At 37.5% G+C, this 27,067-nt stretch overlaps 2 protein-coding genes across 2 annotated transcripts in view; both read right to left on the reverse strand.

The window, feature by feature from the left end:
- dnah10 (dynein axonemal heavy chain 10) overlaps window positions 1-17,216 on the reverse strand; it is a 33,539-nt gene extending 16,323 nt beyond the window's left edge. The window contains 38 exon segments of the mRNA XM_016514488.1: window positions 26-144; window positions 225-416; window positions 530-676; window positions 1,625-1,813; window positions 1,920-2,072; window positions 2,272-2,406; window positions 2,493-2,676; window positions 2,760-3,029; window positions 3,151-3,374; window positions 4,749-4,982; window positions 5,066-5,188; window positions 5,282-5,515; window positions 5,912-6,068; window positions 6,222-6,433; window positions 6,526-6,704; window positions 6,788-6,890; window positions 6,989-7,105; window positions 8,248-8,406; window positions 8,525-9,004; window positions 9,877-10,033; window positions 10,118-10,325; window positions 10,417-10,581; window positions 10,715-10,866; window positions 10,977-11,134; window positions 11,350-11,523; window positions 12,083-12,259; window positions 12,375-12,545; window positions 12,629-12,823; window positions 12,945-13,143; window positions 13,367-13,557; window positions 13,780-14,010; window positions 14,150-14,307; window positions 15,592-15,811; window positions 15,903-16,018; window positions 16,112-16,217; window positions 16,371-16,492; window positions 16,598-16,725; window positions 16,885-17,216. Coding sequence (XP_016369974.1) covers window positions 26-144; window positions 225-416; window positions 530-676; window positions 1,625-1,813; window positions 1,920-2,072; window positions 2,272-2,406; window positions 2,493-2,676; window positions 2,760-3,029; window positions 3,151-3,374; window positions 4,749-4,982; window positions 5,066-5,188; window positions 5,282-5,515; window positions 5,912-6,068; window positions 6,222-6,433; window positions 6,526-6,704; window positions 6,788-6,890; window positions 6,989-7,105; window positions 8,248-8,406; window positions 8,525-9,004; window positions 9,877-10,033; window positions 10,118-10,325; window positions 10,417-10,581; window positions 10,715-10,866; window positions 10,977-11,134; window positions 11,350-11,523; window positions 12,083-12,259; window positions 12,375-12,545; window positions 12,629-12,823; window positions 12,945-13,143; window positions 13,367-13,557; window positions 13,780-14,010; window positions 14,150-14,307; window positions 15,592-15,811; window positions 15,903-16,018; window positions 16,112-16,217; window positions 16,371-16,492; window positions 16,598-16,725; window positions 16,885-17,114 — 6,869 coding nt within the window. The 5' untranslated portion in view covers window positions 17,115-17,216.
- A 6,882-nt stretch (window positions 17,217-24,098) lies between these two features.
- Window positions 24,099-26,532, reverse strand: LOC107709825 (vesicle-associated membrane protein 8-like). The gene is made up of 2 exons (XM_016514451.1): window positions 26,362-26,532; window positions 24,099-25,235 (listed from the first exon to the last, which is right to left on the reverse strand). Exons 1-2 carry the CDS (start codon window positions 26,530-26,532, stop codon window positions 25,062-25,064), a joined length of 345 nt encoding a protein of 114 aa, XP_016369937.1. The 3' UTR covers window positions 24,099-25,061.
- Window positions 26,533-27,067: the final 535 nt, after the last annotated feature.

Consider the following 27,067-nt stretch of genomic DNA (forward strand, 5'->3'; position numbering starts at 1 on the left):
ATATTGTTTATGAGTAGACAAAGACCTAGTCTGTGATTGGCAGAGTGTGTTGATCACCACAGATTTCCCTCCTCCTGTCGGTCCAACCACCATGGTTGTGTGTCTGGTCATCATGGTCTCATACATTTGCACCACTTTGTCCACCTACATTCACAATTTAGTCATGAATCAGTACACTTAATCATTACAATCCATTGAGAATGAGTTCTGAAGGGAAGAATCACCTGGTTGGGCAACACAATACATTTATTCTCCTGCAATGTGGCCTCTACAGCGTCATTAAAGCTGGGGTAACGCACACGTGGGCAGTCAAGCCCGGGGAACAGATCTGAGATAAGGCCCAAAAACAGAGGAACGTCCTCAAATACAAACTTGGGCAGGTTCATATCTCGAAGAGCCCTCATTAAAACGACATCCTAGTGGGAGTAAAGAAAGGAGAAACGGAGAGAAAGAAAACAGGAGTACATTTGTGACTACAGTTCACTGAGGTGGGTTGGAAGAGGAGAGGATGATGCAGAGAGATCAGTACCTCACTGAGATCAGGTGAACCTCTCTTTAGCTCCCCTGCCATTACTAACACTGACTTCAGTGCTCTAAGCCCAAAGTCATAGTGTGACTGTTTAGACAGCTGCTCCCGTGCTAGTTTGTACAGCACTGTCATCTTCTTTGCCAAAACCTGCAAGTAAATAATTTATGAAATTAGTTTTCTGTTTGCCTGTTTACACAATTAAAACCACTGAGGTCTGAGGACCATTGTTCAATGTTCATGTGCATGTTTTTGATTTTAAAAAATTCCATAATTTATTCTATATTTATATTTATTCTAATTAGTCATGCTTTTGTGAGATTCTATTGAAACCATCGTAGAAAATTAATCTAAGAATTTTTGTGACTGACCAGTAGAAATGTCTAACAGCTTTGTATTGCTGTATTTCCACACAAAATAGGCAACAAAACACTTACACATATTAGTTTATTTTTCTTTACAAAGACATATATTTTAAAGTGATAGTTCACCCTAAATTTAAAATTCTGTCATGAATTCTGTCATACTTCTCCCCTATGTCATTCCAAAGCCATAAGACTTTTATATTTTTAATAAAACCTTTTTGAAGCATTCAAGTGTTGGTTGCATGTACTTTTAATGGAGTCACCGAAATCTCTTAGGTTTCATTAAAAATATATGCAAAGTTCTGTCATGAAACTCTACATGGCACAGGCTGATGGGTCCTTAACGTAAAGTGATGATATTCTAAGCATTAAAAGACTTGGCACAAGCTGATTGGTTCATGTTGCATACGCAGCCAATGAGCTTGCTGCTTTACATTTAAATGGTTGGTTAGCATTCACTTGAGCATTTTGCAGCGTGCTTTCAGAGTTCCTCTGAAACCCTCCACCTTCCCCAGCTCCACCTGTATAGATCTGCTACGGGTTATTTTATATGCTATTTGTGTAGCAGCGTTATGTCATGTTGTCATGATAGAACTTCATTTATGTTTTGAAGATGAACAAAAGACTTATGGTTTGGAGTGACTTGTGGCGTGAGTAAATGATGACTGAATTTTCTACTTCATTTAATCTACTGAATGCCCAGCCTTCATTTTCACAAAGAAGGAGTCCCCACCTTAGCCATGAGGAAGCCTTCAGAGAAGAGCATGATTTCACAGATCTGCTGTAGGTCCGGTACAATGACTACCACTGGTCTGAATAAAGCTTTCACTGACTCGGGAAGTTCTGTGCGGCCAGCATAACCAGGGTTCATCGTGATGAAGATCCCAATACGGCTATCCAGACTGATTTCTTGACCTTCAAACTAACAACACAAAAACACAAGACACTCAGAGCCTAAAATAATTACAACAATTATCTTTCAGTATTTGACTAATGGCTCAGAAAAAATATTCCATTAACAAACTCACATGAAACCTCTTGAGGTGCAGCATTAGAGCGTTTCGGATGGTTTGGATCTGGGAGGAGATGACTGACAGCACTGAGGCGTCAATGCGGTTGAACTCATCAAAACAGCCCCAGGCTCCACACTGAGCTAAACCAGAAAGGATTTTCCCAACAGCCTAGAGGATAAGAAATCAAAATCTAATTTAATAACACATTTAAATGATCGGGAAGTGACATTAAAGACATCTAAACTTTAACAAAGGATTTCTATTTCAAATAAATGCTGTTCTTTTGAACTTTCTATTTATCAAAGAATTCTGGAAAACAAAAATGTGTCACTGCTTCCACAAGAATACAAAGCAGCACATCTCTTACCATGTAGTCCATGCCTTCTCCACAGTTGGTGACCACACACAAAAGCCCCAAAGCTTTAGCCAGATCTTTAGTGGATTCAGTTTTCCCCGTACCCGCAGGACCGGCTGGTGCTCCACCCAGGAACATAGACAAGGCCTGACAATACATGATACCATGTATTAATAAGACATGCACATACAAAACAGGCCATTTAGAGCCAGACAACTGTGTTGTCAGAGTACCTGAGTAAGTGTGAGATAGATACGGTCAGTTAGGGGAGTGATGACCAACCGGCCGTTCAGCCCCATGTACTCATAGCCGTAGGAGAACTGAGCACTGCACTGCCGCACAAACAACTCATCAGGCTCTTTAACCCAGTAGAATCTCAACTGACTCTCCCATTCAAACTCACGGGCATCTGTGATACTGCCCATAGAAAAAGTGTGTGTTAGGAAGGAAACTGCAACCAATTGGAGGTTTTAAGTGACTGTAAAGTCTTTGTATATTACCTATCTCTGACAAAAGTGTCCACAATGTCCCTAGCATGGACATCAATAATGAGCACAGTGTTGATTTTCCGTCTGTCATTCTTCTTTAAGGGTTGTGTGATGCGCCTCACCAGGTCATCGATCTGCTTGTGCATTTTCTTTGCATACTGTTTCAATGCCTGCTTTTCTCCTTGACTCATCCTTTTGAAGACGTCTTCCACCTCCCAGGTCCACCACACCTGGTTTGCTGCCAGCACCACCATTCCCTGGTAGTCAAGCATCCAGTCCACCCTGACGGGCAGGTAGAAGGCCACATTATAACATTTCCACAAATTCTTTCAATCAGACAGAAGTTCAATCAGAAATTTTGATTGATGGCACTGACTCATGATGGTTTAGTGCATGTCCTCACCTAGTCTTTCGGTGGTTGTAGAAGTAAATAGCTTCTTTGGTGATGAGTCTGTTGGTTCTCCTCATCTCCAGCAGCACTCCAGTCATCCAGTCCTCCACACGGCCCTCTGCAGGTACAGGCTGTTTGAGCTCCATCACCTCCCCCTCGGCAGAAACCATTGCACTTGCCACCATCTCTCCATTCATTCCCGAATCAAAACACAATGCTGCTATGTTGTCATACATCTGTGGATGAGGAAAAACAGGATGATTGTTTCATTTATGGTCTGTTGTGCAGCTGTTAATTTTGGACCAAAATTTAGTTCATTTGAATGATTTTAATATAAGGTTGAGGAAAGCTTAAAGGGATACTCCACCCCAAAATGAAAATTTTGTCATTAATCACTTACCCCCATGTCGTTCCAAACCCCTAAAAGCTTCGTTCATCTTCGGAACACAATGTAAGATATTTTGGATGAAAGCCGGAAGGCTTGTGACTGTCCCATTCACTGCCAAGAAAATTACACTGTCAAGCTCCAGAAAAGTATGAAAGACATCGTCAGAAAAGTCCATCTGCCATCAGTGGTTCAACCGTAACGTTATGAAGCGACGAGAATACTTTTTGTACGCGAAGAAAACAAAAATAACGACTTTATTCAACAATTCGTCTCCTCTGTGTCTCTCCGCATCACCGTAGCGCCATTTTGGAGAATAACCACTGAACGCAAGCAGCGTACGCTATTCTGTGTCAGCCGTGCTGCACGGATGCACAGTTTTTGTTCAAATCAAAGCGTAAATGCACGTAGAAAACGTATCCTTGTGTCGCGGCTGACACAGAAAAGCGTACGCTGCTTGCGTTCAGTGGTTATTCTCCAAAATGGCGCTACGGTGATGCGGAGAGACACAGAGGAGACGAATTGTTGAATAAAGTCGTTATTTTTGTTTTCTTCGCGTACAAAAAGTATTCTCGTCGCTTCATAACATTACGGTTGAACCACTGATGGCAGATGGACTGTTCTGACGATGTCTTTCATACTTTTCTGGAGCTTGACAGTGTAATTTACTTGGCAGTCAATGGGACAGTCACAAGCCTTCCGGTTTTCATCCAAAATATTTTAAATTGTGTTCCGAAGACGAACTAAGCTTTTAGGGGTTTGGAACGACATGGGGGTAAGTGATTAATGACAAAATTTTCATTTTGGGGTGGAGTATCCCTTTAAATAATAGTAAGTTGTCTATTTTTTTTATTATTATTTTATTGTACTTGGAATGGGTCAACACGCACAGTTTAACAAACTTTTTGAACTCATATGACTGGCCAAATTGTACTTGTTATATCCCTGTAGTTCACATTTTCGGACACTTTAGCTCATGGAAACTAATCAAGGTTGACTGTGAATAGTACAACGGTAATGGTAATGGCATGGGTAACTTGATTGCTTTTGCGTAATGCAGCACTGATGCCACTAGGAAGTCTGCTATTTTACTGGAATTTTAAAAATGAAATGCATGGGAATCATTCCCAAAAAGATCAACAAGATGCATTTACAAAACAGTTAGGGTGAATATTTACTTCACGCCGACTTTAAAGTGATGCTTTTCTTTAGTACACAAAAGTACCTTGATCATGTGCTCCTGCACACAAATAGGCTCACTGCTGCCCAGAATACTGAGCAGCTCATCGTCAGAAATGAAGAAAAAACGTGGGAAAGCGTTCCGCTTGGAATCAAGATAATCATTAAGACTCTTTTGACACCTCTCCAAACCATCGCTTAGGTTCTGCAGATCGGCCAGACGATTTGGAACCAGACAGCATCTCTTAATGCCAGGGTCCTTCACTGTGTCAGTCATTATCTGGTGGTATTCAAAAGAGGAGAAGGGATTTACATTCTTTTCAAAAACAGGGTTACGTATTTGTTGTTGGCGCAGAACCTTACTTTTTTGAACATTTTGTCAATATTGTCAAATTTTTTGGCTTCCTCAGGTAGCTGAGTGCGAATGTCACCTCCAATGAAGATGCTTTCCAGGTACATCCATTTTTGCTGTACTAACATCCATACCTACACATATCAGAATAAAAGTAAAGAAATATGAACGTGAGCCAGTGCAGTTTTAAAGTCAAGTTGTTGTTGGCAGTGATGGTTTCCACTGACCTCAATAATCTCACTGATGAGTGATAGATTCTTCTCCCACTGCTGTACAGTGGCCAGGAAGGGACCGACATAGTGGCTGCCTGCCATACTCTGCAGGTTCATGGCATCATCATCCAGGCGCTGAAGGATGTCGTCCACAACACCAAGAATGAAACCATGCTCCTGTGTGCCTTTTAAAAACCGCTGCACACTAAATTTCATAGTTTCCCAAGTTGCCTCCACTTCTTTAACTCCCTGTAAAAATGCACACAAGCATACTATGTAATCTCTCATCATTTACATTTATTTACCCTCATGTTGTTCTAAAACTATGTGCATCTCTTTCTTCTGTGGAGCATAAAAGAGGATATTTAGAAGAATGTTGATAAGCAGTTTCAGTTCCCATTGACTTATATTGTATGGACAAAAATAAAACGGAAGTCATTGTTTGGTTATCAACATTTTTCTTTCTATACTATCTTCTTTTATGTTCCAAAGAAGAAAGGAATGCATGGGTTTGGAATGACTTGAGGGCATGTAAACAATGACAAAATATTTAGGTGGAGTATCCCTTTAATATTTGTGTTGAAATTCAAACCATTGCTATAATAAGAAGTGCAGCTGAATTTAATTATTAATGAGATTTCTAACCTTCTCAATGCCGAGCTCCTTCACAGCTGAGGTGACGATTTCACTGATGACGTTGCCATATTTGTGCAGCTCCATGGAGAACATGTTCTCCAGAGTGAAAGTGTTTGGGTTCATCTCAAAGCTGGTGCCTGTCCTCTCCATTAGATCTTTCCAGTGCCTGCAGAAACCAAGTGAGCACTTGAGTCTCATAATGCATATAAAAATTGCTAGTGTTTATCTTAGATTAAGCTAACTTTTTGAAGATCCCTTAAGACAGAGACATGTTACTTTAAGTTGAAACATTGTAAAACAAAATCTTTAAAGTATTTACCTGTTCCTGAGAGCCTCATTTTTTAGGTCCAAGAGGAGAGGGATTGACTCTTTAAATTCCTTCATGCGGCCCTCCAGGAAGAAAGATACAGGAAGAGCTCTCACATCCTTTGGCAGCTTCCGCAAGCTCTTGATAAGTCCCTCTATACCTTCCTGCAGGAGCTTTATGTCCAGATTCACCCAAAGGGTCTGTGACCACTCTGCCTTAGCCTCCTGATGAATATACACACACTGGTGTCACAACTCCTCAGAACATTTGAACAACATAGTGAGTCAAGGTTTATATAATGAATTGTCATTCTAACCTTCTGACTTTTATAAATTTCATAAATCTGTCTCAGGCCCTTCATCTCCTTTTGTACATTGAGAAGCTCTGGGTACATAGTGATGGGCAGGTTGAACAGTTTCTCAGCTTTAGCCAGTTCCTGACGGCTTGCCTCTACCCTATCCAGCTCCGTCTCATAGGTAGCCATGATCTTCAAACCTATAAGAGTACAAAAACAAAAGTTATGTAATACTAGGATGGTAAGATATGAAAAACAAAACCCATCAGGATAGTACTCTTGCCTTTCTCTAGATCATCTCCCACAGCTCCAGGCCCATGCATGTTGAAGCTCTCTGCAAATATGGAGAGCTCCTGTTTATACTCCTCAATCTGGTTTAGAGTGATCTGATTGGAACATTGGAATTGGAACATTTAGAAATCAAAGATCAAATATGTTGCTTCTCTACAGGAATTTAACTTTATTGGTAAATGATCGGTACTACCTCTGCAAAGGTCTTTTTTACTTTTGCCAGGCTGCGGTCAACCCGTCTAGACTCTTTAAAAAGTTCACTCCACAAAATGAAGATGTTTGCAGACAGCTGCACCTCCTCCTCTGTAGTCTTGTATTGTAAAGCAGATAAAATGTATAATTTTATTAGGCAAGGATGCATTAAATAGATACAAGGGAGAGTACCGACATTCATAATGTCAAAAGCTTTCTATTTCAAATAAATTATGTTTTTTGTTAAACTGTCTATTCATTAAAGAATCCTGAAATTGTGTGTAATACAGCTCTAAGTGAATGAAAACATCCTGCAAAGTTTTAAATCTGAAAGTGCACCATGTATAAAGTTAGTCTCTCAAAAGAAAGAGTCGACTCTGAATCATTTAAACGTTTTTTTTTAAACAAATCCCAAGCCGTTTCATGTTGACATCAACATGAAACATTAGCATATTGCACGCCCACTTGTTGCGCGCGCAGACCTGGGAAAACTAGATTTTTTTGCGTTGGTTTGAATGAAAATGCAAATTAATTCTTTTGCCACTAGGTGCCACTTTTGGAGCAGTAAAAATAACTGTTTCCCGGTAACGACACAAAGCAGCACTGCGCTCACAAACGCTGCTTTATGAAATGGAAATGAAATCGACCAATCACCGCAGATTAGCGTCACGCAAAGGAGGGTTTGAATCGTTGAGTGAATCGTTTGGGAGTCGTTCAGCAAATAAGGTAAAAATAAATGCATATTATAAGAAAATGAAAGTGTTTTTTGACCTTGCATGCATGTCAACCTGTTGTTGGGGACTCCCAAAACCAAAATATGAACCTTTCATAACCCATAATAGGGGCACTTTAAGCAGCACAACTGTTTTCAACACTGAAAATAATAAATGTTACTTGAGCACCAAATCAGCATGTAATAATAATTTCTGACAAATGTGACACTGACTGGAGTTATGGATGCTGAAAATTCAGCTTTGCCACAGAATAAATAGAATTTTAAAATATATTAACATATAAAACAGTTCTTTTAAAAAAAGTATTTCATAAAAAATTATGCTTGGTGAGCATAAGAGACTTCTTCCAAAAACAAAATAAAGTTGTACTGACTCTTTTTGAATGGTAGTTTTAATTTTAGTGGCTTGACTGGTACAAATTGGATCAATAAAAGCACATTTTATCACCTTTCATAAAAAATATTGGTGTAGGCCTAAAGGAAACATGGACTGTTGCACTACATCTGATAGGTTTAAGTTTACTCACCTCCACATTGTACATGCTCAGAGTCCTGTATCTCTCTTGAATATCACTGATTCTCATCTCCACTGAGAGAGACATATCTCTAATGTCTGTAATTGTACCCAGAACAAATTTCAGGTCCTCCAAGTTATTGGGGCTCCTCTTCAAATTATCTGACAATATCTGTTCACAGTAAATTCATTCTTTTAAAACAGACTGCCTCACAATCTCAACATTTCACTAACACAATTTTTAGATGATGCAAAGATTACATTTAAAACAGTGCAACATTTGTCCTCACCAACAGCTCATTGCGCAAGTTGAAAAGCTCCTCTCGGGCCGAGTCATTGAGCAGCCTGCCAAGAGAAGTGACCCATGCTTGAGCATTCTCCTGGACGGCACGGGCCAGTGGCTCCAGGTTCAGTCTGATTATGTGTTCATGCTTCACCAAGGGCTGCTTTGCCACCTCATTGCTGACCCTGACATAAAACTGAAACTTCTCATCATACATCACACATGAGGGCTTCTTGGCTGCAAACTTCTCCATAACAATAGCCTTGTCGAGTTTCCAGAGAGAGCGATAGCTCATCCAGGTTTTGAGGTAGGCACTGATTCCATTAAGGAGACGCTGCATTGTCTGGGAGATGGCTGTGGCTTGCTCATTTATCTGTGGAAGCTGGCATACTTCACTGTAAAAAGTGAAGACGAATGGTTTGTCTTCACCATCCACATGCTGTGGAGGGCATTGGATACAACTGCCATGCATCCAGCGAACAAACAGCTAAAGAAAAAAAGTGACCTGAGTGACCAATTATCTACATTGCACTAAATCTGTACTACATATGTGAAAATATTTGCTTTCTAATTGCACAACAGAGTATGGAGTGCTGCAGGGATGATGCATTTCTATAGGCCAAAAACCAGAAATTAGTTATTATTTAAGCACTTTCAGTTCCATCATCCCAAAGTCACTGGAGTTTTTAATGGGTTTAATGCCTGAAAAACACCTGAGGTTAACACAAGCTCAATGTATTTTCACCTTTTATTCCATGACATAAGATACAGCAGTAATACACCCTCATGATTTTTTAAAGCCTTTACTTGTCTTGGAAAAGATTGCTAACAAGTTGCTAAATTGGACTACTAGGTTTTCAGGGACATTAAACTTCATCACACTGAATAAGAAAACTCATCTAACTAGTCTGCTTTCACAGCCTTGCTGTGTTTATAATCACGCTTTAGAAACTATTCTAATTCAAGTTTTTTAAGATAAAATGTTTTTTCATTTTTTTATTTTATGAAGGCCGAAAGAGTTGTTGGAAGCTTTGTGGTGGTGATGTTGCAATCACAGTGTAGTTCATATATAGCCTATGTTTAGCTGTTTACTTCTGTTGTAATTTAGGCTTCAAAAATTCAAAAAAATGTTGAGTTCATTTGTGAAGATTATCATGATGAACAAAACATGTAAGAATCCTAATCTTTTGTTGAACATAGAGCTTATTTTCTTCGAAGTATCCAAAAGCCAACGGAAAAATCCTGTTGGGTTTTTGTTGAGGGAACCAGGGTGTTGATAACTTCTGGGAGGGCCTGCAAAAATACATCATCCCCTCAGAGCTGCATTTTCTCTCTAAATGTAGTTCATTGTCAACATACCCTGGTGCTCTCCACACAGTCACCGACACACTGTCTAATAAGCTTGTACACCTCACTGCTCTTGGGAAGCAAAGCAATCTCAGGTGCAGCTAGGATGGTGTCGATTTGGAAGAGTGGAGTAGTGCCCATCAGTGCGGTGTTAAAAGCTTGAATATTGCTGAAAGACAATGGTAATGGTAAGCATAAAAGAGCATGAGACCGTCTATGTAAATGCATCTGAGAAACAGTCAAGAAAACCTACTGAAGCACCATCTTGCTAAGTGAATCAAAGATCTTGCGCTCCCAATAAGCGTAGAATTGAGCCATGCGTTTGGATTTGCCAGTGCTGGTTCCCATAATCAGACTCTCTATCTTGGTGAGGAGTGGACTGATAGCTGCATACTTATTTACAAGAAGGTTCACTGCCTTTGCCCTCTCACACTCAATGAAGTCACAGAACTCCTTAATTCCTGGAACAACAGATAGATAACACATTGCCACTTTGTACCTGATGTGTCTGCTTATGGGCTGTATTTCGAATGTCTATATAATACTCTTAACCTGGTAGGTATCCATTTTTATCTGCCACTGGGAATTTGAAAAGGTTTGCCGATTCAATGGATTTACGTTTATCGTCAATGTCTCGTTCATTCTTCTGAATTTGGTTCACAAGGGACTCAAATTTTGAAGTGGCCTGGTTTCCACGTTGGACGAATTGTGGTATACCTGTAAAACAAGTGTAAATGAAGTTCATTTTAAGAAATTACATCAGTTAGAACTTTCAGAACTACAAAAACTAACAACTACAAACATTATTATGGGCTATGCAAAAATAACTGGTATCCCCTGTGTAACTTACCTAGAAAATTCCAGTTGACTCTTCTGCACCCAAAGCTTAGCTCTCGCCTCAGTTCCTGCACCTGATCAGCCATTAGTGAGAACTCAGCATCATTTAGATTGTCCATCAGAGAATGGTAACGGTTTACTAACTTGTTCAGTCCTTTTATGTGCCTGCATGCAAAACAAAAAAAAGATCAAAACACTTCAAGAAATATTTCAGGGATGTCTATTTTGGTCAAATGTCATAACACATTTTTTCAGGGAAAAGTTATGGAGACTACCTCAGAAACTTGTCTTCCTGCAGAGCAACATTTTGTGCCTCACTTGGTGTTAAGATGCCCAAGTGATCCAGATACTTGGTCTCAGATATGATCTCCTGCAGTTCAGGGGCAAAATTGACAGAGTAGCACACATCCTTTTCCACAGCCTTCTCTGACCCCTGAGCAGCCTGCAATCACAGCCATATTCACACATAATAACATTAATGTCATTTCAAAGCACGTTTTTATGTACATGTTAGCTTCGAGGCAGAGGGGAACATAGACACTGAGATTACTTGTCTAGGCATTTTAATATTGTAATGGCCATTATAAATTTTCACTGCCATCTTTTTCTCACAGCTGACAGATAGCTTCCCCTGTCACTGCAACGTACTGTATTGAGCTGTGTGGAGTCTACACAGACAGCCCCAGCACTGTTGACCATGATCAGCACACTTCTCTTCATCAGGAGGGACAGAGTCTGATTAGTCTCTGCTTTCCATTGGTTAAACAGCTCCACTTCATAGTCCCTCATACGCATAGCCACCTCTAAGAATTTGGATACCACCTGCAGAATGAAAAATAAAAACAGTCAGGACATTTTCATTCATACAGGTTGGGGTTGCATAGAGAGCAAAACTACACATTTTCAAAATTAAACCCATCATGTATTTGCTTGAACGTGGGTTGTTGTAACCCTGAATACTAAGTCCTGAATAATGATGATGGTTTTGGGATCACCGGTTTTGGGACTTTTTAGGAGGCATTTACAGTACATAAAAACTACACTGTTCTTACAGTAAGTCACACACTTGGAACAGAATGCAGGGGCCTTAAGGTGTGTTTTAAAACTTGAACTATCTTATATGAAAATGCAACACTAGTGGGACACTTAAAAACGATACTATGCAGTGATCAAAGACGTCCATCCAAATGTCCACGGCTGTAGCAGTGGTACTTTAAAGGGAATGAATTTAAAGATGCACCTCTTCCAAGATTGTTACAGTGCAAACTGACTAAAAATATCAAACTATAATATGATTTTAACATTTAAACTTTTTAATTGTTTTTACACTCACCTTGTCATTCTAGTAACAAAAACTTTATTTAAGCAAACAAGGACTTACTGCTTTGCCCTCTTCACTGTCCATCATCTCACGTGCCTCCTTGAAACGCCTAATGGGGTACCTCATGCGGTCTAGCAGGAAACGCTCCCAAATAATAGCTCCTGCCACAGGAGGATTATTCTTATTGAGAGGTGGGTTATCTTTGAGCTTCATGAATAGGTCATTTAGAAGGTCCATCTAGGCAACAATACCAAAGAAGACACATGAGAATAGCAAGAAATGCAATCTCTGTATCACCATGTCAACATTTAAATCAAACATGTCCTTCAAAGGTTTTAAGGTCTTGAGGTACCTCTTTGCAGTACTGAGCAAGAATATCATTAAACTTCTTCATCAACTGATTGTTGATGGCATCTCTGGAGCGGATGTGTTTAAATTTCAGCAGCAGGTCAAAGGCTGCCGATGAGGAACGCAGCGTCTTGAAGGAGTAATTGATGAAATTGATAGCTTCTCTTTCAATTGCCTTAAACGATAGATACCAATTAATACAACATAAATATCAAAAATAAATAAATTAACAATGTAGTTGTTGTCACAAAGTTGTACCTGAACTTCCGTTCTAAATTCTTGCATGACCATTTTCCAACTGCTCATTTTGCGGATGTCAAAAGGGTCAAAGGAAACTTCCTCAATGGGTTCGACGAGGCAGTTTACACGGTGTAAAACCTCATCTATTCGCTTTGGATCACCCGTCACTGCTTTTAACTCCGGTCCAAAAATAATGTAGAACTCATCCAGAGTCTATAAGTCATTATTCATTTGGGAGAAGGTTACTGACTGTGAGGAATATTTCTCAGGACAAATTTCTTAGTGTAAAATAGAAATCTATTCAATTAAATCTGCTTGATCTGATTTGGCTTACCTGCAAGATGTTATACAAGTCTTGACAGATTGAAGCCATATAGTCTGTTTTTTCAAACAGCTTTTTGCGATCAAATTCCCAGCGGGGATCTCGGTCTGATTTCTCAATCCGTGCACGGACCTCAAAATAACTGGCCTTCCACTGATCCAGGACTTGCTTTCCATCCTGAGCCTTGGCTTTGGCCACCACCCTCTTGTCTCTGCATAATATTAATGAATGTGGTGATCATTGTCATTTAATATTTTTTGTGTGAAACTTCTAAATTGATTAAACATTTAATAAAAAGTATAATCCTTATTTTTTATTTTTACCCCAACAGAATTAATTTCAAACTCAAATGCTACCTGCAACATTTTCATATTTTTGTGTATGTTACTGCTGGCTTGTGGTTTGAGCTACTTTTACAGATTTTGCTTACTCACTTAAACAGAACACGGACATTCACGACTCTTGCAACCCGTTCAGACAGTTCCCAGGCAATGCGTTCCATCAGAGATTCCAAACGCTCATCTGTGTTGTAATGCCTGGATAATATCCAGATCATACGCAGCCCGTTCATCAGTTCAGGAATAGTGTCCAAGACCACTTTGAAATCCAGTCCTGTGACAAGGTTCTGTAAATATTAAAACACTGATGAAAAACACTGTATTTTTGAGCCTTGTTGCTCTGCTGACATCAGCAAATTTTGTCATTATTTGCTTATCTTTTCCACAAGAAAAAGAATTACAACATATAGATTAACTGTAATAGATTTACTGTAAAGCTGCTTTGAAGCAACTGGTATTATAAATAAACTTGATATTTCTTTTAAACTCTACCCATGGTTACTCCTCACCCTGAAGTGTCTCTCCATTGTGGTGAGGAATTGTACATTATTGACAGACTCCTCATGGTATTTGCTAAGCTCAGCCGTGGTCTTTTCAAGTTCCTGCATTATGAATGAGTCGGCACGGGTCATCACGTCTAGAATCTTCTTCACCACTTGCAGGTTCAGTTGCTCACTCAAACTACTGAAGACAGCAACACGTTCACGCCAGAACTCCATTTCTGCCAAAGGACCGGGTCCCTTTAGAAGAGAAAGAACAATAAGTCAATTGTTTAAATGTTCTGTTTAGGTTGCCCATCACCGATCTACTGAGTAGAGACATAACAACAACATAACAACAAGAATTTCATCATGATTCGTTCATCTAAATTTCACAAACCTGTGGTTTCTTTCTTTTCTGCTCTTCAACGACAATTGTGATTTGTGTGTGCCAATTCATCACACACTGCTCTAGTTTCTCCACCATGCCTGGATTAGACAAGAGCACCTCCACTCCACCCTCCAAATCCACGTCTGGAATGTGCAATTTAAATTCACCTATAACATAGAGACCAAAATATTAACTGTTTGAACATTGATAATAATCAGGAATGTTTCTTGAGCACAAAATCAACATATTTTAAAATGTTTTCTGGAGGACCATGTGACACTGAAGACTGGAGTAATGGCTGTTGAAACTTCTGGTTTGCCATCACAGGAATAAATAAAATGTTAAAATATGTTAAAACAGAAAACAGCTATTTTGAATTGTAATAGTATTTCACAATATTATTATTTAAATGTTTAATAGTACATGCAGTCTTGGTGAACATAAGGGACTTCTTTTAAAGGGGTCATATGATGCTATTTTAAAGATCATTATTTGGTGTATTTGGTGTAACAGAATATGTTGACATGCTTTAATGTTCAAAAACACATTATTTTTCAAATACTGTACATTATTGTAGGTCCTCTATGCCCCGCCTCTCTCAAACACGTCGTTTTCAACAAAGCCCCCTCCTTTGACAAGCGCAGTCTGCTCTGATTGGCCAGCTGACTCAGTGCATTGTGATTGGCCGAACATCACAAGCATGTGACAACATCATCACAACATCACGGAAATGTAACGCCCCTTACCATAATCGCTTCAGCTTTCAAAGTAAATATCAAGACAGTTAATAATGTCGTTAGTTTTACCATCAGTTCAAGCCCGAAAGGACAACAGAGTCGCGTGACAGACACAGTGATGAAGCTGGTATGTGTTTGCAGTACACAAGCCCTTTGTACTCTTCTAGGTTCAAAAAACTGTCGTCCATAAAATGAGTTGCACAAATTCGAACATCTGGGTTGTGCTGTTCTGTTGTAAATAAATCTTAACCAATGATTCCTAATTGCATCTACTTCCGGAAGGCCAAATAAAGTGCTTTCGCACTGAAACACAGCATCTCCCTGACATGGCTGCGTCAACACTACTGCTGTTCCTGAAACCAGCATTCTTTCTTTGCGTGCACATTTGGGCGGCATTATGCTAATATTTCCACATAGTGACGTAGATATGTGGGGGCGTGTTAGAACGAGCCGTTTTAGGTAGGTGTGGCTGACTCTTAACTTTTATAAAGAATATCTCTTTGGATTTGAGACTTTAGTCTTTGCAACTTTACAGATCTTCTTTAGGCACCAAGAGCTTGTAGCACTCCAAAGAGAAAGGAAAACTTGAAATCGCATCATATGACCCCTTTAAAAATACTCAAAAAAAGACCCCAAACTGTTTAATAGTAGTTTTTATGTGTATGTGTATATATAGTATAAATTTTTCTGAGTCTGAAAGTGAAAATATAATACCTTCAAGCTGCTGTAGGGTTTGGTTTATGACCTGCAAGAATTTATGTGTGCTGTGGAGCAGATCATCTCGGACTTCAAAAGCCCCACGGGATTCTGCAGGCTGCTGTTTCTCATCTCCTGTTGTCTTACACACTGCGTCACTCTCTTGAGAGCCAGCAACACCATGATATCCACCATCAGTGAGCCTCAGCTGATTCACAGAGAGAAGAGGGATGTACACCTGCAAAGAAAGCATTCAATAAAGATACACACTTCCATAGCATAATTAATAATAATTCATTCATATGGGGATGAGATGTTTAGTCACGCACATGGTTGAAAAGCCCTCCAAGCATCATCAAGGGATGGTCATTCATCATGCCAAACTCAATAAGTTTGGGCATCAAATTATTAGCCTCGTTTATATCTGCAGGTTCAGTGATAGTTTCTGGATAGAGTAAAACACCAGACATATCAATTAAATGTGCAAAGAAATGTTAAAAACACACACACACACACATTTTGAAAGCACTCCACCTACCACTGGTGTTTCTCAGGAAGTAGAGGACATTGTATTTTTCAAACCTCTGTGGGATATTGTTCACGTCCACATGAAGCTCTACGTGATACACAACCTGAACCTCAATCTTGTGATAGAAACAATAAAGATAAAATTTTGTCAAAGCATTATTCAAAAATACACACACCGATAATCAGATCTCCTACACATTTTGATAATTTACCATTCTGTTTAATAAATGTGTAAAATAAATAGATATAATTAATAAACTGAGAGTTACATTGGGAGGTGGTTTATTCCCTTTTGTTGCCTCTGACAGGCCCTCAACTGCAGGATCCTGACTCTGAGATTCTTCTACGTTTGAGGAGTCCTGGCTTAGTCTGTTTTGACCATTTCTGTTCTCTTCAGTGTCATATGTGGACAATTGTAAAGAAAAAACTATTTGTAACTTTGAGTAATTTGCATTTATCTTATTGATAATATTAACCATTTAGAAAGCACACTCACTGTCAGCAGGGGCTATCTCTCTGTTTGAGATGAGGGAACCTTCAGACAAAACAGATGGACTTCTCTCCGAGTCATTTTCTAGACAGGGAAATCATTGTATTTTCAAAAACGTTAATGACTTGGTACCACTTTGTTATTTAACATATTAAACCGTCCTTAAGACTTATTATTAATAAGCGAGCAAAGTGATATATCTGACTTTTGAACTTCAGATCTCAGGCACGCGAAAGTCGTTAGCAACGGTACATTGTGAATAGCAACAGATACATTTGCGTTGACATGAAAACGTACCAACATGAATTTCCACTTCAACCTCTTCTTCTCGTATATTCTTGAAGAAAAACAGCGCTGAGGGCGCCTCTTCCCCTGTGACTACGTTTAAAAAGTGTATGATTTTCTGCTCTTCCTCTCCATCACCGCGACTGAGTAACTCCTCAAAGCAGCCTGAATCAGGCAAGTCAAACATCACACATACTGCGTTTTTAATCCACTCCACTCGGGGGTCATCGTGAGGCATTTTTGTTCTTCTTTGGGTGGGAATTACTACATAATACAAGTTTGTAATTTGTATGGAAAACTATTTAGACGTTCATTGTAGCAACCGAAAGCGCGCTCTGGTTTAGTTGACGTTGCTATAACAACAGTAACAATGCGCGTCACGCGCGCACTGTTGACGGTGTTGTTTCCAGATCGTGTTATTCATTTTATTCTGAATCACATTGGTTATTAGAAATAGAGATAAGAAGAAAACGTATTATATAAAATCTATTATAAATTTCTTTTGATGTTCTGCATAATTAACATTTAAGTCACGCTGCTAAAAGTAGACCTGTAACTGTGTTCTAAACCGTGGTCATGTAATGTCTTTATTTATTTTTTTACATGTGTATTTACTTTTCTTACAAACTGGTCCATCCACCTCTTTTTACAACAGGGCTCTTCAACAAAATTCCACCAGGTGGCGTTTTGCCTTCTATCCACTGATCTCAGTGCTTCTAACTCGAGCTTCACGGTTATAAATAGTTAAATCGATAATTTATTATGATCGTTAAAATCATAATCAGCTTAATTTCATTAAATTGTACTCATAACTTGCTTACTATTTTGACTCTTGCATGACACGTCACTGTGAACTCACGAAGTCATTATAAAAACTCAACAAGCATTATGAAAAAAACAAATATAATCCAGAAATAAATATTCTATTTACATAAGGAACATTTATTTATACATTTTTATATATACACACATACATAAAGAGCTGTTTTAGCAGCAAATTTAACTATCTCAATGTATGACTATTTTTTACAGTATTAATCTGCTTTTACATTGTAATGGCTAAGGATGGAATTGTTCAAGATTGGGGGGGACCAAAATGTATGTTTTTAAGAAGTGGATATTGAAAAAAATTCACAGAAATAATCCCCTGACAAAATGAAAAAAACAAATATAATCCAGAAATAAATATAAGACACTGAAGAAAGAAAAATGTCAGATACGGTATATTTACATAAGGAACATTTATTTATACATTTTTATATATACACACATACATAAAGAGCTGTTTTAGCAGCAAATTTAACTATCTCAATGTATGACTATTTTTTACAGTATTAATCTGCTTTTACATTGTAATGGCTAAGGATGGAATTGTTCAAGATTGGGGGGGACCAAAATGTAACATTTTAAGAAGTGGATATTGAAAAAAATTCACAGAAATAATCCCCTGACAAATATGAATTCTGAGGGAATATGCCCTCCTCAATTTCTATGGTTGTTACGATAATACTACTAATAATAATAATACATTTCAAAACCTTTAGATAAGTTTCAGCAAAAATGTGCCATAGTCACAGAATGTGTGCCCCAAATCAGGTCCGGGATTACTCCCAATAATGCACATTTTGTATGTTTCCACAATCAAACACATCTGATTAAACTCATCAGCTCATTAGTAGAGACTCCAAGACCTGAAATGGGTCTGTCATACAAGGGAGACATCCAAAATGTGTACTGCTGTGGGTACCAAGGCTGTAATAATTATATTACATTATATTGTAATAATTATATTGTAACTAATATGAGAAAAGCCAAACACACAGATAAATTTAGAGATCATGACACACACCTTTCACTGACGAAAAACAGAATCAAGAAAGTTTTTTTCTTTGAAGAACAAGATTTTAAAAAACAATGCTCTACTCCCTGACAAAGTCTACACAGTCTAACATATTTTCCCTGCTACACTTTTTTGCCACTGATTTATCTAATTTATGGCTAAAATATGTTTAGTCCAACAAGATTGCATGTAAACTGTTACCATTAATGCCACATACTATGTGTGTTAACATTGAAAAATGAAAGCAGAAATTATAGTGACACCATGGTACCATTTTTATCGCCCACGCATTATTTTTAGCATCATCTTGATAGAAAGTAGCATCACAGATTTAGCTTGTACATTCACCGATCTATGAAACTTTCCTCGTCTTTACTTTTACAAAAGTACTAGAAGCAAGACTTTCAAGGGGGTATTATGAGGAATTTCAAACACAACTTATGTTTACTCATCTTCTCTGCCAGCTTATCTTCTAGCCACCTCCTGGGGCTTTTGTTGCGGACGTGTTTTTGGGTGTGTTTTTACTGTCCTCACCGCTTAAAGGGATAGTTCACCAACAAATGAAAATTACCCCATAATTTACTCACCCTCAAGCCATCCTAGGATTTTGTACTTCTAATTCGTGACCGGTGTTTTCTTTTGCTCTCTCCTCCGCGCTTCCACGTTCGTCACTTCCGCGTTCGTCACCGCGTTTGCCTACTTCCTACGTCATCCGCTGGACGCCACTCTCTCGTGAATGCGCGTACGCTAGGATGGCTTGAGGGTGAGTAAATAACAAGCTAATTTTCATTTTTGGGTGAACTAACCATATATAAAGACCACAACCAAAATAATGCCAAGCACCACTGCAGCTACAACTGCTGCCATTATCACTTTGTACTTAATATTCTCCCAACGCTTCTTCTGTTTCACCTTAATCGAGGTCTTTGAGAATTTTTCGCTCTGAAAAGAAATAAGTACAATCATTAAAATAATTATTTTAAGAGAGAGAGAGAGAGAGAAAGAGAGAGAGAGAGAGAGAGAGAGAAAGATTCTTGATGGCACGAGTGGAGTTTTTTCAGAATTAGAACTGACTTCATTTTTGACTGTTACAAAGACTCATCTGAAAAATAAGAGTGGAAAAACATGCAAGGCTTTGTACTTTTGTACAGGGTGTTTTGTTTTCTTAACTGTAATTATAATCTTTGTTTAAGAATTGAACTCATTTCATAATTTTATATTTAACTTGTGATACTGACAGTTATTCAACTGAATTAAACTAAACTGAGATGAATAGTAACACGATTGTCCTCTGTAGAGCTCCTTTACAGCTGAAATTGAATTTGTTGCTTCAAAACTGATCAATTTTACAAGTTACACTATTTCCCCTTTTATTATTGTGTTTTTATTCATTTTTATGAAGCTGCTTTGAAACAATATGTATTGAATAAAGCTCTGTATAAACAAATGTGACTTGACCAACCAAGACTTTCAATGGGATTTTTAGTATGTTTATATAATAAAAAAAACACGAAACCAAAGTGAACTTGTTGCCTGACTGCAGGGCATGTACTGCACAAACAGCCTGCTACACTATTACACAAGTGTTGTTCATTTCATAACAAAAGGAAATGGCGTTCTAAAATTAACAAGGTAAACTAAACTCAGGATGCAAATTGTACACTCTTTTTTCCGTACACCCCACCTAGACACTATTAATAGACTCCAATTTGACATGCCCTTGCTTTCCCTAGAAACACTTGAAATTCCAGAAACCTAGTTTATGGTCATAAGACTCCTCAACAAACCATAAAACAAGATCATAGAACCATAAAATGCATAATTAATTGGGCATGCTTTTTGTCAAGCAGTTTTAAAGGCATAAATTAAATTATATTTACTAAATGATAATATAAACTATCTAGATGATAATATTAACTAACATGTTCAAGTAGTTTATCAGCTCGGTCCTCAAGCTCCCCGAGTTTTCCCGCACGCTCGTCAGCCTTGTTCATGTTATCCAGCATGATAACTTTGATTTCCTCCACATCCTCCTGGGCCTGACGGAGGCGGCTTTGCCCATTCTCCTGGAGACAGATGAAATAGATTTATTGGGAAACAGAATGACTGGCAAACATCCTTTACAATACATACATTATCATCAATACATTTCTGCAACAACATAATTTTCCCTATGAGAGACTAAATTGTCCTATTAGATGTTTAACAGAAGAAAAAAGCAATCAATGACTGATTAAACACAAAAAGTGGTAATGAAGACTTCCTGGACACCTCCCATGCATAATAGGCTTGGAGTTCTGTTGACAACAAGCACTGGGAATGGAATTCTGGAACAGAGCCTCTGCTCTCTCAGTTTATGATGGAACAGCGCAGGGGAGAGACAGAGAAACTGTGCATTTCTACAAGCTATTGCATCAAAACCCACAATGAGGCCTTTGTGAAAACAACATGGCTGAGATCCACGAAATCCATGAGATCCATTTAGAGACTGTGACCTCTCTGACATTAGCAGTCTACAGCATCTGACACATTGTGTATATCAGCTGAGTCAGAATGTTAATTCCTCTCTTTGTGCTCAGAAGGATGCAAGTGACTTGAGGTCAAGGTTTAGTTGATGAGTGGCCCATCGTAGATGGGAAACTGTCACACAAAGATCAATGAAATTATTCATTTTACAGGAAATACCACTTATTACTCATGCCATCTCACGTCAGAACCGTACACAATAGAACAGTGGTTCTCAAAAATGGGTCATAAGTTTTAACAGGAACAGCAGGGATAAAAAAAACAATGCTAAATGCAAATTGTAAAAAATGCAACTAACATTATAACATTGTGTCTAGACTATCAAAATAAATAAGTTTATGTTTTACAAGTAAGGAGAAACCCATATATTGTTTTGTTGACACTGAAGGCTTTGCATGAATTTAAACTCTAGAGTAGCGCAGTGAGCATAATTTTTTTCAATATTAACAGCATGAATTTTCAAGAGACATTTATCATCTAATAATAGACCAATTAATACTTTTCAATGTTTGAATTTAAGATTTTATGAATTGAATGTTTTGAATTTAACTTTTTGTTTACATTTGTACTAGAAACAATACATATAGAATTTAAAAAATATCTGTGTATAAATAAATAAATAACCACATATGGATGCTAAAGCAAAACCAGTGATATAGCTAGTCTTATGAATAGAAAAAAAAAACAACTTCACAAAACAAGACTGTCATAAAATAAACCATAAAATGGGTCACACACTGTATACATAAGTACATATCAGTGTATAAATAAATATGTAAATATCTGGATGCTAAAGCAAAATGAGTGATATAGTCTTATCGATTTAAGTAAACAAGGTTTTAGTAGTGTGGCCATGAAATGGGCCACACATTGCATAAATAAATAAATACAATTGTAATATACTGAGATATAGTATAGAAATATTCATCTTTAAAATAGTAGAAGCACAAAGGATCAAACAAAAACTTATTACAGAAGAGCATGTTGATGAGTTTTTCATCACACTCTTTGCATATGAACAGAACTGCAGGATACACCTCTCTTTTTACATCCGTTCTTTGCCTCCTTCCTTCCTTCCTCTCTCACTTCGACTGCTATAATGAATATGGAATTTCCTTGAGACTAGACAAAATCCCCTCTCATGTGTTTCAACTAAACAAAAAGTGTCATGTTGTCATTTCAAGCCACCTGAGATGAACCAACAATAAGGGTTACTTACTGCAGAAATCTGAAGGGAAAACTTTGTTGCTGGTGGTGTAGGAAAAAACTAGATAAAATCACAGCTGGGGAAAATGCTAGGATAATGAATTGGTTAGTGTTCAGGTCTGGCTGTACTTGCTCTTCTTTAACCATTTTGTTTTAATGTTGCGCTACAGCTGCAGTCAAAAGTTTACATATACACAAAATCTGCAAAATGTTAATTATTTTACCAAAGTAAGAGGGATCATACAAAATGCATGTTATTGTTTATTTAGTACCGACATTCTAATTTATTGAGATGCACCTGTATATGTACACTTTTGAACGGGGTCATTTTTATAAATTCAGCTATTATTTTTTATTATTTATCTTGTGGACTATATGTAAACATCTTTTATGCGAAATCTTATTCAGGTCAGTATTAAAAAATAACATTCATTTTGTATAATCCCTTATTTTGGTAAAATAATTAACATTTTGCAGAGTGCTATGTAAACTTAAAAGGTGTATGTAAACGTTTTGACTTCAACTGTATATGAATCTAGAGTACACAATCCACTACCTATAAAAACACATTATTTTCCTATTGGTGTGTACATCACTTAAGTTTGTTTGGTGGCTTTCGTATCAGCTAAGGTCAAAACTAGCTTTTTGTCCCTCTCTAGAGATGTAATGCAGATTGGTGGATGTACCAAACTAAATTAATACAAACTCATACAATAATACAAATAAATTGTTTACCATTAGTGTTTTAAGATTGAAAATGAGAGGAAGATAAAAAAAAAAAAGTCATACTTTTGCTGAGAGATCAAATTTTTATTTACAAAATATCACATTTCATTCCAGATATTTATGCTAATAAGATTCAAATCCAAGGCACTTAAATGGTTTTTAAATTATCACTTGTACTAGATGATTAAAAAATGATTCAATGTCTTGATCAAAAAGGTTTGTTTATAATAATGAGAGAGAATAACATATAAAACTGCTTAAGATAAGTAAGATGTTAATGGAAGCAACATGAGATACAGCATAATAAGAATCAGGTTTACAAACATTCAACGCAGTCGAGTCATTCTGACTACACAGACATCCAATGCCTTGACTAAATTGTTTACCATTAGTGTTTTAAGATTGAAAATGAGAGAAAGATAAAAAAAAATGTCATACTTTTGCTGAGAGATCAAATTTTTATTTACAAAATATCACATTTCATTCCAGATATTTATGCTAATAAGATTCAAATCCAAGGCACTTAAATGGTTTTTAAATTATCACTTGTACTAGATGATTAAAAAATGATTCAATGTCTTGATCAAAAAGGTTTGTTTATAATAATGAGAGAGAATAACATATAAAACTGCTTAAGATAAGTAAGATGTTAATGGAAGCAACATGAGATACAGCATAATAAGAATCAGGTTTACAAACATTCAACGCAGTCGAGTCATTCTGACTACACATAGACATCCAATGCCTTGACCTCTCTGAAGCAAAGTGCATAAAGCTACCCAGAAAACAAGAACATTCAGAGAAGCGATTTTCATTGGCTGAATTGAGATATGTAAAACGTTTTTAAACAAAAACTGCAAATTGAAAATTACAGTACAGGCTCTAAAACATTCCTCCTTTGCTCGAAACAGGAAAAAGTTACATGTCTTGGGTTTCATTAAGATCCCGCAGTGCAAGGCCAAACTTTTGATGCAGTACACTCAAATTCTGATTACAGTACTGACTGCATGTGGTACAGTGCAACTGTTACACTGCATGTCAAATTCAATGCAGTAATCTGAGGATACAGAAAATATCCATCATTCCTATCTAAATGACCTTGTTCAGGTGCTCGTTCCATTAAAAAAATTTTTTTTAATTCATTCTATATATAGGATGAAAATCAGTTTCTCTGTTTTGATGTTTGGGGCATTGCCAATTTTCAGTAAATATTTAAGACAGGAAATTACCCTAAACATCTTACAATTTTATAATTTCCATAATGAAATGGTGTTTTGGGTAATGCAACAGTTATAAGAACACATTTTTGTTTGACCTTTTACAAATAACATAATTGTGGGCAAAAGCACAAAGACAGTGACCCATCAAACACAAAATAGAGACACTTGAAGATCTAAAAGTATTACATAATTACAAGTAACATCTTATGTAATCGAATCTAACAGTCTTAAATACACTTCATAATTCAAAAGATAGAACTTTCACTCATTACCTTCGCCGAATCAATGCCAGTATATGACTATTTCAAGGGTACCTTCATTATGAATAATATTGCAAGTATTTGTATACAGCTGTGGCATTTTATCAGGCTTTAGAGAACCATAAATACCACTAGGATGATCTTTCAGGAGGAGAGAAGTATGAAAACAGACAGCATTGCGTCTATAGGCTATTTAAAATCCTCCACTTCAAGGTTTCCGAAGCTGTCATTATGGAAGCTACTCATTTTAAGGTGGTGTGATACCATAAGATATGAAGGTATATGAGCTAAATGTGCAAATAAAAGGTATGTGTGTGTGTTCCTGAAGTTATGACCTGTGCTGGTGTGTGGACATGGTTGCATATATCTGTATGTGTATGTGAGAGTGCTTGTAACTGATAGAAATCCTATGGAGTGGGAGGTTTGGGTGCGGGTGCACTGGTCGGGATCACACCAGTAGCAAGGAATATGACAATCAGTACAATGATAAGGACTATCACAACAATAACCACAATCAGCTTCACGTTCTTCCACCAGTAAGCGCGAGCAACCTTCTGAGAGGTGTGCTTAAAGTTCTGGGCCTAAGAAGCAGGAAAAAAAAAACAGTATAATGTCAACTAGTGTGCGGCTAAAGCTGCATACATTAGCCTATCAGTTAGAAGTGTGGGGAAAATAAGATTCAGCAAGGATGCATTCAACTGATCAAAACATACAGTAAAGGCAGTTTTTTAATGTTACAAAATATTTCTATTTTAAACAAATGCTGTTTTTTTAACTTTCCATTCATTATAAATTGAAGCACAGCTAAAAAGTAATGTTTCTTGAGCACCACATCAGCATATTGATGAATGATTTCTGAAGGATCATGTGACACTAAAGATTGGACTAGTGACTACCGGAAATTCAGCCTTGCTATTATTATTTACATTATAAAATATATTAAAGGGGTCATATGATGCGATTTCAAGTTTTCCTTTCTCTTTGGATTGTTACAAGCTGATTGTGCATAGATAAGATCCCTGAAGTTGCAAAGACTAAAGTCTCAAATCCAAAGAGATATTCTTTATCAAAGTTAAGACTCTGCCACGCCCCCCTAAAACGGCTCGTTCTAACACACCCCAACATGTCTACGTCACAATGTGGGAAGTTTTGCATAACGCCGCCGGAGAGATCATGTGTAATATTGACAAAAGCGATGCAACAAGATAGCTTTGCCACATTCACACCTCGAAACACTAATAAAGTACTGTAACACTGGTAAATGCAGCGCAAGACCCCATAAGAACCACCTTTTGCATTGTTCATTTTGCCATTTGAGTACTTTTTCCCCATGTTTAGCCACATTAAACACTTTAAGTCCTCTTGAACTGCTGAAGCTTCATAAACAAAAGGTGTTACCAGGAAACCAAAAGCTATGCTGCGTCACTACCTGTCCTACCCTTTCTATTCTAGTCACTGGCTGAGTGTGTTGGTGTCACAACAGAAATCAGTTGTGTTCAATTGGAATATTATTTCACAATATTACTTTATCAAAAATGCTGATTTTTTTCATGAATGAACAGTGGCAGACAGAATATTTTTTAAAAAATACAGAAAAATCTTACCAACCCTAAAATTATGAATGGTAATGTATGTTGTAAAAAGGTGTGCTGGGATTACAGCTGTAATATGTGATTAGAATCAAAGTTTTTGTACTGAAAGACACACCCCAGCTTGCAGGTCTTCAGATTTGCCCATCAGATCATCCAGCCTTTCTCCACGGGCCAAGATCCGATCTACATTCTGGGTCATAATATCCTTGACCCCATCCACTTGAGACTGCAGAGACTGAACTCGATCCACATCCTGTGACGACTCTCCTTCTCTTGGCTCCTGCATTGAGAGGAATTAAAAACCAAAACATGATCAAAATGGCTCCAAGCATACATAGTTATGAAAATCTAGAAAGTTTGTAAAAAGTTATTTTGGTCAAAAGCTCATAAACCTAAGTTTAAAGGGGTCATATGATGCGATTTCAAGTTTTCTTTTCTCTTTGGAGTGTTAGTTGGTGTCACAAGGCCTTCAGAATGGCAGAAAGCTATTGAGTAACATTGGATACTGATGGCCTGAAGTACCATTATTGTGGCAAAATGGGGCCATGTGATATCTATTACTATAATGTGATGACAACAACATAATAAAATGTATCCATCCAGTTATCTATCTTCTTTAAAGACCCTCTAATACCAGCAGCCAAATGTTTTCAAGACCAAACATCACAATTTCAAACCACCAGTTCTTCACAATACTGTCGAAGAACGATATTTAAACCACAAAAAATGGCAGAGGATGTCTTATATTGTGGTACTGTTGAAATTCACTGAAAAAAAAGGTCTACTGTTGGTCAACTTCATCTTAAGCAACACAGTATGCG

The sequence above is a fragment of the Sinocyclocheilus rhinocerous genome, unplaced genomic scaffold (genome assembly GCF_001515625.1).
Source record: "Sinocyclocheilus rhinocerous isolate Xijiao unplaced genomic scaffold, SAMN03320098_v1.1 scaffold926, whole genome shotgun sequence".
Lineage (NCBI taxonomy): Eukaryota > Metazoa > Chordata > Actinopteri > Cypriniformes > Cyprinidae > Sinocyclocheilus > Sinocyclocheilus rhinocerous.